The sequence below is a fragment of the Bufo gargarizans genome, chromosome 3, assembly GCF_014858855.1.
Source record: "Bufo gargarizans isolate SCDJY-AF-19 chromosome 3, ASM1485885v1, whole genome shotgun sequence".
In the NCBI taxonomy this organism is placed as follows: domain Eukaryota; kingdom Metazoa; phylum Chordata; class Amphibia; order Anura; family Bufonidae; genus Bufo; species Bufo gargarizans.
This window is the reverse complement of record NC_058082.1, coordinates 8904021-8914854: the sequence shown is the minus strand read 5'-3', so window position 1 is coordinate 8914854 and position 10834 is coordinate 8904021. Positions and strand designations below refer to the sequence as shown.

At 41.5% G+C, this 10834-nt stretch overlaps 1 protein-coding gene across 1 annotated transcript; it reads left to right on the top strand.

Moving 5' to 3' along the window:
• Window positions 1-1985: 1985 nt before the first annotated feature.
• Window positions 1986-9851, top strand: LOC122933101 (olfactory receptor 6B1-like; the record flags this gene model as incomplete). The annotated part of the gene is made up of 2 exons (XM_044287869.1): window positions 1986-2902; window positions 9824-9851. Coding segments are annotated over exons 1-2 (945 nt in total), but the record flags the coding sequence as incomplete, so codon positions are not given.
• Window positions 9852-10834: the final 983 nt, after the last annotated feature.

The following is a 10834-nucleotide window of genomic DNA, read 5'->3' as shown; positions in this document are numbered from 1 at the left end:
AGATGTCCATAAACTACAAGCTGACTTGAACACTCTGAGTGATTGGGCATCAACTTGGCAAATGAGGTTCAATGTGGATAAATGTAATGTTCTGCATCTTGGTAGTAATAATCTTTGTGCTTCATATGTCCTAGGTAACACTGGGAGAGTCACTTATAGAGAAGGATTTGAGTGTCCTTGTAGATCATAGATTAAATAACAGCATACAATGTCAATCAGCTGCCTCTAAGACTACCAGGATATTGTCATGCATTAAACAAGGCCTGGACTCGCGGGGCAGGGATGTAATATTACCACTTTACAAAGCGTTGGTGCGGCCTCATCTGGAATATGCAGTTCAGTTCTGGGCACCAGTCCATAGAAAGGAGGCACTGCAGCTGGAAAAAGTACAGAGGAGAGCGACTAAACTGATAAGGGGAATGGAGGGTCTTAGTTATGAAGAAGAATTTAAAGAATTACATTTATTTAGTCTTGAGAAGAGACATCTAAGGGGAGACATGATTAACCTATACAAATATATTAATGGGCCATACAAAAAATACGGTAAAAAACTGGTGCACGTAAAATTCTCTGAAAAGACAAGGGGGCGCTGCCTCCGACTGGAGAAGAAAAAATTCTGTCTCCAGAAGCGTCAAAACTTCTTTACTGTAAGAACTATGAATCTGTGGAATAGACTACTCAGGAAGTGGTCACAGCAGAAACAGTGGACAGTTTTAAAAAGATTTTAGATAAATTCTTAAAATTAAATGACATCAATGCTTATGAAAATGTGTAGAAATCTGAGTCTCACTTCCTTCTGGGATTAGCATCCCCACCTATTCCTTGGTTGAAGTTGATGAACTGATGTCTTTTTTTCAATCGTATTAACTATGTAACTATGTATATTGGCTGCTAGTTTCTCCCACCTGTCCATTCACCTGTGCATGCCCCCATCCTTCATGTTATTGAGCAAACTCTTGGGGTACGTCCTGCTCATTCTTAGTCTCATTCATCTCTCCTTTTCTCCTTCCTCCTCATGCTTCATCATTTTAAATGTGCAGATGCCATTGGGAGCGTCCTGCGCATGCTCCACTACTTTATAAGCTTTAGGGCCCTTTGTTTTTCTGCCACAAGACAGGTGCTGAATGATGAAGGAGTTAGGGCTGGGCGCAGGAGGGATTTCAGAATGTACTTGCGCCGAGCGTTTCTTCGGGAGTGTGGGCAGAGAAACAGAGGCCCCAAAAGCTGAATGCAAAGTAGTGATGCAGAGATACACTGGGCATACACAGGATACTCCTGCTGGTTTCTATTTTCTACGCAGTGCAAATTATGTGGCAAGAGGAGGCAGGAAGAAAGGAAAGGTGGACTGAGTATGAGCAGGACATACCCCAGGAGTCTGCACAATAGCATGAAGGATGGGAGCGAGCACTGTTGAATGGGCAGGTGGGAGAAACTAGCAGCCAATGTATTACATCATAAGTGAAACAAGCTACAAGCCAGGCATCTAGACGAAAGAAAATGTAATGAAAATTTTAGACTATATAATATTTTCTATTTCCTGAGAAAAGCAGTAGAGGAAGCATTAAAGCAATGGTCTCCTCAACTGAGAAGGTCCATGTCTACTGTTTAGGGACCTAGGCGAGGAAGAAATCTGGATTACAGAAAATGGAAACATAATCGGAGGCACCTGAATATGTAATACAAAGAACCAAGTGGTCAAAAAAAGGGAGGAATAGACCAAAAAAAAGACCAGGAATCACTACAGAATTTTCCAGTGTCTGAACTCGCTGACGTCATGGTGGAGAAAGGCTTCATTTCAGTTTAGTCATGGGCTCCATGGTTGCTTATTATAACTTAGACTAAGAAAAGTCCATAAAAATCCAAATTATCATTTGAAGTCTTCAAGAGCGTTTTTCGTTAGCAATGTTCTATGTTCTGCTTTTATACTTTGAAATATTTTTTGTTTGTTTTCGCAGCGCTGTTTCTTAAAGCTTTCTGAAGAGATGATGGTCAATCAAAGCAACGTCTTAGAGTTTGTCCTTCTCGGATTTCCCGGCATCGCTGAAAAATTTCATATAGCTATTTCTATGAGCTTCTTTCTGATCTACAATGTCTCGTTGTTCTCCAATGTTATAGTGATAGGTCTGATAATTTTTCTAGAACACCTGCATCAACCCATGTACATCATCATCGGAAACCTGGCTCTCTCTGACCTCATATTTGACACACTGACCTTACCAAAAATCATTGCCAAGTATTGGTTTGGTGATAGTTCCTTGTCCTTCATTTTTTGCTTTTTTCAGATGTTTTTTGTCCATACTTTGGGCTCCCTAGACTCATTTATTATCATGCTGATGGCTATCGACCGCTTTGTCGCCATTTGTAGACCTCTACATTACTGTTCCATCATCACTAACAGAGTAGTTTTACTGTTCTGCTTCATTTTTTGGTTGATCACCTCAGTGATTGGTATCGCGATTGCAATCATGGGGGCCAGCCTTCCATACTGTGGACCAAATGAAATCAAGAACTGCTTTTGTTCCCTCACACCCGTAGCCATCTTATCCTGTGTTAACTCCTTCACCACCAGACGTAACGTCTTTAATATCGCTCTAGTCGTCCATCTTCTTCCATTATCTTTCATTATATTCTCCTATGTGTTCATTATATGGAAGATTCACCTAATGGCCGGAGAAAACTGGCAAAAAGTTTTTTATACCTGCACCACTCATGGACTTGTTATTTTTCTGTACTTTGTGCCCAGGTTGGCAGTTTATGCCTACAATCAATTTCAGCTCTTTTCCAACGCCGATGTCAATGTCTTGCTTATCTGCATTTACACATTTGTGCCACATTTTACAAGTCCCATCATCTTCTGCCTGAGAACGGAAGAAATAAAAAATACAGTCAAAAAGGTCTTTCAAAAACTTGCCTATCGTTTAATGTAATAATAATAATAATGTTGAAATTGCTAAGAAATATTAGGATGTCAAAATTCCCACATCAAACATATGGGTTGGTGGATCATGGCAAAAAAAAAAATCTAAAATTTCTAAACTGTTTTGCTGGGAAATTTTTTTTTTTTTTATTTAGACTTTTTTTCATTTGCTCTAAATATTTAACTATTTTATCTATTTGTTCCTGATGTAAAATATTTTATTTCCTAACATATTGTGTTGCAATAAAAAATATAATTTTTGTAGTTTTAGTTTTTTTTTAAAAGTCCAATTTCCTGTGTTGAGGGCATCATTTCAGGGAATTGAATAGAAGCAACTATTACCAAATAATACAGAGGATAAATGGGAGAGCTTTAAATTCACAATGGATAATTACACTACAAAATGTATTCCTGTAGGAAACAGCTACTGTAAAAGGGCAACATATGACAAAAAGGACATTTAACAAAATACAAAATGGTTGGCAAGTGGCCAAAGAGAGCAGAAAAAAAAATCTCCAAAAATTATATAAATATATACATGCTAAAAAACACAACACCAGAGCAGGTAGGTCCCCTAAATAATGGTAAAGGGGTAGTGTTAACTGAGCACCATGGAAGTCAATCGGAGAACCCCAGGCACCCCCTGCTCTGTAGAGGGGAGGGTGTCGGGACTCTAGTTCGGCTTTGGAGTCCCTGCTCTGACTCCATATATACTGTAGCTATATCCATATATGGAGTCAGTACTTTGGGACACCCCAGTGTATTTAAATCTAGTTTCTGAAAAGCTTCTGCCAGGATTTGAACTACCAACAGTGTACATTAGAGGCAAGGACCTTATCCACTCAGCTATAAAGCTGAATGCTAAACTGTGTCAGAAAAACCTCATAGAAGTTTCTGATGTAGTGAGTATTCCTATTCAGCAGAAGACTTATTTTATATTTCTGTGCAGGTTAACATGTATAGTATAGTGGTTGGGAGTTCAAATCCTGGCAGAATTTTTTTTTGTAATTGTAAAAAATGTATAGCACAAAATAAATGTGCAATTACAAAAGAAAAATAATATTATATATATATATATATATATATATATATATATACAGTGGATATAAAAAGTCTACACACCCCTGTTAAAATGTCAGGTTTCTGTGCTGTAAAAAAATGAGACAAAGATAAATCATTTCAGAACTTTTTCCACCTTTAGGCCTCATGCACACGACCGTTGTGTGCTTCCGTGTCCATTGTTCCGTTTTCCGTGATTTTCTGCGGACCCATTGGGTCAGTTGAAAACTCAGAAAATGCACCGTTTGTCATCCGCGTCCGTGATCCTGTGTTTCCTGTCCATCAAAAAAATAAGACCTGTCCTATTTTTTTGACGGACAACGGTTCACGGACCCATTCAAGTCAATGGGTCCGTGACAAAACATGGAGGCAAACAAGATTGCCATCCGCGTAGGCTACTTCAGCACAGACGTATCCACAGATCCGTCTGCATACAGCTTTTTCAGAGCTTTAAGGCTCCATTCACACGTCCGCAAAATGGGTCCGCATCCTTTCCGCAATTTTGCGGAAAGGGTGCGGACCCATTCATTCTCTATGGGGACGGAATGTGCTGTCCACATCCACATTTGCAGATCCGCACTTCCGCATCCGTGCTTCCGTTTTCTGCAAAAAAATAGAACATGTCCTATTCTTGTCCGCAATTGCGGACAAGAACAGGCATATTCTATTATGTCGGCAATGTGCAGTCCGCAAAATGCGGAACGCACATTGCCGCTTTCCGTGATTTGCGGATCCGTGTCTCCGTGTATCCGCAAAACACATTGCGGACGTGTGAATGGAGCCTAATACAGTGCGTATCATAGCCCCCTGTAAGAGAACAGCTGCTACCAGGCAGCAGGGGGCAGAGCCCCCTCCCTCCCCAGTTTCAAATTCATTGGTTTCCTCTACCTAAAAGATTTCAGTTTGTTTTTCAATTGAGTTGTACAGTTTATGGGTCACATTAAAGGTGGAAAAAATTCTGAAATGATTTATCTTTGTTTCATTTTTTTACATCACAGAAACCTGACATTTTAACAGGGGTGTGTAGACTTTTTATATCCACTATATATATATATATATATATATAAAATCATACTTTTGATATACAGTACAGACCAAAAGTTTGGACACACCTTCTCATTCAAAGAGTTTTCTTTATTTTCCTGACTATGAAAATTGTAGATTCACACTACACTGAAGGCATCAAAACTATGAATTAACACATGTGGAATTATATACATAACAAAAAAGTGTGAAACAACTGAAAATATGTCATATTCTAGGTTCTTCAAAGTAGCCACCTTTTGCTTTGATTACTGCTTTGCACACTCTTGGCATTCTCTTGATGAGCTTCAAGAGGTAGTCACCTGAAATGGTCTTCCAACAGTCTTGAAGGAGTTCCCAGAGATGCTTAGCACTTGTTGGCCCTTTTGCCTTCACTCTGCGGTCCAGCTCACCCCAAACCATCTCGATTGGGTTCAGGTCCGGTGACTGTGGAGGCCAGGTCATCTGGCGCAGCACCCCATCACTCTCCTTCATGGTCAAATAGCCCTTACACAGCCTGGAGGTGTGTTTGGGGTCATTGTCCTGTTGAAAAATAAATGATGGTCCAACTAAACGCAAACCGGATGGAATAGCATGCCGCTGCAAGATGCTGTGGTAGCCATGCTGGTTCAGTATGCCTTCAATTTTGAATAAATCCCCAACAGTGTCACCAGCAAAGCACCCCCACACCATCACACCTCCTCCTCCATGCTTCACGGTGGGAACCAGGCATGTAGAGTCCATCCGTTCACCTTTTCTGCGTCGCACAAAGACACGGTGGTTGGAACCAAAGATCTCAAATTTGGACTCATCAGACCAAAGCACAGATTTCCACTGGTCTAATGTCCATTCCTTGTGTTCTTTAGCCCAAACAAGTCTCTTCTGCTTGTTGCCTGTCCTTAGCAGTGGTTTCCTAGCAGATATTCTACCATGAAGGCCTGATTCACACAGTCTCCTCTTAACAGTTGTTCTAGAGATGTGTCTGCTGCTAGAACTCTGTGTGGCATTGACCTGGTCTCTAATCTGAGCTGCTGTAACCTGCGATTTCTGAGGCTGGTGACTCGGATGAACTTATCCTCCGCAGCAGAGGTGACTCTTGGTCTTCCTTTCCTGGGGCAGGTCCGCATGTGAGCCAGTTTCTTTGTAGCGCTTGATGGTTTTTGTGACTGCACTTGGGGACACTTTCAAAGTTTTCCCAATTTTTGGACTGACTGACCTTCATTTCTTAAAGTAATGATGGCCACTCGTTTTTCTTTACTTAGCTGCTTTTTTCTTGCCATAATACAAATTCTAACAGTCTATTCAGTAGGACTATCAGCTGTGTATCCACCTGACTTCTCCACAACGCAACTGATGGTCCCAACCCCATTTATAAGGCAAGAAATCCCACTTATTAAACCTGACAGGGCACACCTGTGAAGTGAAAACCATTTCAGGTGACTACCTCTTGAAGCTCATCAAGAGAATGCCAAGAGTGTGCAAAGCAGTAATCAAAGCAAAAGGTGGCTACTTTGAAGAACCTAGAATATGACATATTTTCAGTTGTTTCACACTTTTTTGTTATGTATATAATTCCACATGTGTTAATTCATAGTTTTGATGCCTTCAGTGTGAATCTACAATTTTCATAGTCATGAAAATAAAGAAAATTCTTTGAATGAGAAGGTGTGTCCAAACTTTTGGTCTGTACTGTATATGAATGCAGAATATGTGGGAAACTACTACTGATGTTTTTAGCGATAATAAATTTAGATATATTATAATATACAATATATTCTAAATATATAATAATATATGTAAATATATTATGGCTAAAAACATATAAATATATATATATATATATAAATGTTTCTGCCACGATTTGAACTCCCAACCTTGTACATTAGAGGCAAGGATGTTAACCACTACACTATACAGATTCATGTTAACCTGCACAGAAATAAAAAAAATAAGTCTTCTGCTGAATAGGAATGCTCACGACATCAGAAACTTCTATGAGTAAATTTGTTTTTTTTACGTAGTTTAGCATTCAGCTTTATAGCTGAGTTGATAAGGTCCTTGCCTCTAATGTACAAGAGGTTAGGAGGTGAAATCCTGGCAGAAACGTTTCAGAAATAGATGCTAAATAACATTTAAACACACTGACTTGAGCATTGCGCTTGAGCACACGCTGTGTTCGGCTGAGCATAGCGATTGTAACGGAACACCTGGCACCCCGACTGAGTGCCTCCGTTGCTAGATGCTCCTAGTGCTTTCCGAGGACTCCAAGCACTCCACTTGACACCGTACGCACTGCAGACCCCACGAACCGCCGTAGCTTGGTTGGGGTCTCACCGTCCTCCACCCACGCTGGACCTACTACAAGGCTCCAGGCTCCTGAGGCAGGAGGCTGGCAACCAGCCCCCTCCAAAACACTGTGGCGAGGTTGGTTTCGTCACAGCAATAAAGGGGGGATAGTCACTGAAGAACAGGAAAAGGCAGAGTTACTAAATGTTTCAGCTCTTGTAAGGCTCATGCTCTCTCATAGGTGTCGGCAATGACAGACTTATCATCAAACAGGGGTTTTGTCACACAGCACATCACACTTCCAAGTTTGGCGTTACTTGGCACCATGAAGTCGCAGCTTCACATCACAATGTGTTACATCAACACAAAACAATAAACGCTTGCCCGGCTAGGCACTCACTATACAGAGGTCTCCCTAACTCACCTCTAGGTCAGTGTTCACACTGGCATTTGGCTTCGGTCAGACAGTCTCCTAGCTGTGAACAGTGTAACCCACCAGTCCTCCTGGTGGAAGCAGCAAAATACCTTGGGGGATATGGTTCAGCAGTCCTCCTGACTCTGAACGTTCGACACCTCTATTCTTCAGGTGTCGCTGGGTCCCCCCAAACTCAGGCTTCCTCAGCCTTGTGGCCGCCCAACACTCCTGGCTGGAACCACACAGGCCCTCTGCAGGCTTCCTCCTCATTCTCCACTCTGAGGATTGCTTTATTCCCAAGTGATTATCGCACCTGGCCTCACCTCAGACCCGGTGATCGTGAGGAATCATACCATACATTTCCTCTAATAGGTTTCTTGCACCATTCTAGGAGACACATATGTTCCCTCTTCATATATAAGGCCTGTCACTGCCTCACACTGTGTGTATACAAAATACGAGAAAGGAGTTAATATCGGTGGAGCCAGGGCTGTTAGAACATCCAGTAATATACTCAAGTGGCTAACTGTAGATATGGTCCAAGCTAAGTTAAATAAAGTAAATGTGAACAAAGCTCCGGGTCCAGATTTATTACACCTAGTTCTTAAAAAACTCTGTTCAGTCATTGCTGTGCCCCTGTTTATAATTTATAGAGATTCTCTAGGGACTGGTACATTGCTAAGTGACTGACGAAAGGCAAATATTGTGACCATATTCAAAAAGTGCTCCAGGTCCTCTACAGGTAATTATAGACCAGTTAGTTTAACTTCTGTTGTAGGAAAAATGTTTGAAGGAATCTTAAGGGACTATATACAGAAGTATGTGACTATAAATAATATTATAAGTGATAACCAGCATGAGTTTACCAAGGACAGAAGTTGTTAGACTAACCTGATTTGTTTTTATGAGGAGGTGAGTAGTAGCCTGGACAGAGGGGCGGCTGTGGATGTAGTGTTTCTGGATTTAGCTAAGGCTTTTGATACTGTCCCTCATAAACGCTTAATAATTAAAGTAAGGTCTATAGGCTTGGAAAGTATAGTCTGTAATTGGATTGAAAACTGGCTGAAGGACCGTGTCCAGAGAGTTGTGGGGGGACCCAAGGCTGAGGAAGCCTGAGTTTGGGGGGACCCAGCGACACCTGAAGAATAGAGGTGTCGAACGTTCAGAGTCAGGAGGACTGCTGAACCATATCCCCCAAGGTATTTTGCTGCTTCCACCAGGAGGACTGGTGGGTTACACTGGTCACAGCTAGGAGGCTGTCTGACCGAAGCCAAATGCCAGTGTGAACACTGACCTAGAGGTGAGAATGGTCCCAGGTTATAAGTGGTGACCCCAAGGTTCAGTGCTGGGACCTTTATTATTTAATTTATTTATTAATGATATTGAGGATGGGATTAATAGCATCATATCTACTTTTGCAGATGACACTAAGCTGTGTAGAACTGTACGGTCTATGGAAGATGTCCACACACTACAAGCTGACTGGGACACTCTGAGTGATTGGGCATTAACTTGGCAAATGAGGTTCAATGTGGACAAATGTAAAATTCTGCATCTTGGCAGTAATAATCGCTGTGCTTCATATGTCCTAGGTCAGTGATGGTGAACCTTTTAGAGACCGAGTGCCCAAACTGCAACCCAAAACCCACTGATTTATTGCAAAGTGCCAGTGCGGCAATTGAACCTGAATACTACAGTCCAATATAGTATATCTTCCATGTACCTTATCATTTAGCCATAATAGCCTGCCTATATTCATATTCATAGTCGATCCTCTTGCTGATGAATGACAGAAAAGTCTAAAGCATAGACTTTTTCCAGGGTGCCCACAGAGAGGGCTTTGAGTGCCGCCTCAGGCACCCGTGCCATAGGTTCGCCATCACTGTCCTAGGTGATGTAGCACTGGGAGAGTCACTTATAGAGAAGGATTTGGGTGTCCTTGTGGATAGTAGATTGCTACCACTTTACAAAGCGCTGGTGCGGCCTTATCTGGAATACGCAGACCAGTTCTGGGCACCAGTCCATTGAAAGGACGCCCTGGAGCTGGAAAAAGTACATAGGAGAGAGACTAAACTGATAAAGGGCAAGGAGGGTCTTGGTTATGAAGAAAGATTAAATTAATTGAATTTATTTAGTCTTAAGAAGAGACGTCTAAGGGGAGACATGATTAACCTGCACAAGTATATAAATGGGCCATAGGAAAAAAATACGTCAAAAAGCTGTTCCATGAAAAATTTGCTCAAAAGACAAGGGGGCGCTGCCTCCGACTGGAGAGGAAAAGGTTCAGTCTCCAGAAGCCTCAAAGCTTCTTTACTGTAAGAACTGTGAATCTGTGGAATAGACTTCCTCAGGACGTGGTCACAGCAGGAACAGTGGACAGTTTCAAAAAGGGGTTTAGATGAATTCTTAAAAGTAAAAAACATAAATGCCTATGAAAACTTGTAGAAATCTGAGTCTCGCTTCCTTCTGGGTTTCACGTCCCCACCTATCCTTTGGTTAAACTTGATGGACGTTTGTCTTTTTTCAACCATATTAACTATGTAACTATGTAACTGATCAGTCTTACAAATGCTATCAGTTGGCATACGTTCCAGCGACGGAACTGCTTGCTGGATCACTCTGCCGCAAGTGTAAAAGTAGTATAGAATTTAACGTGCTTAAATTTAAAACGATACCTTTATTATTCAACTGGGTTATAGAGCAAAAGGAGGTTTGCTCCAAGTGATATCCCGACTATGATACATACATTGGGACAAAGACTCCTCTTATAGAAAGGGAATAGATTCTAACATACGGTCAATAAAGTGCCGACTTGGTAAAAAAGAATGGGGGTGGTGGGTAGATGGATGGGAAAATACTCTTTCCCTAGATGACCCTCAAGATCTAAGATCCTGTGCCCAGGGTTGTCCCCTGATGGTGGAGACACCCTGTCCCCGTACCTAAGTCTCTTTATTGCCCTAAAAAGGCCCTACTGGAAGACCTGGATTGAAAGCAAATAAATCCAGGGAAAACAAAAAAACACAAATATACAGATGAAATCATGTGTAAACAATAAAACAACCCCAACGCGTTTCAGCTGCAGATGGCAGCTCATCGGGAGGTGATGGGAACGTAGGGAACAACAAAAATAAACA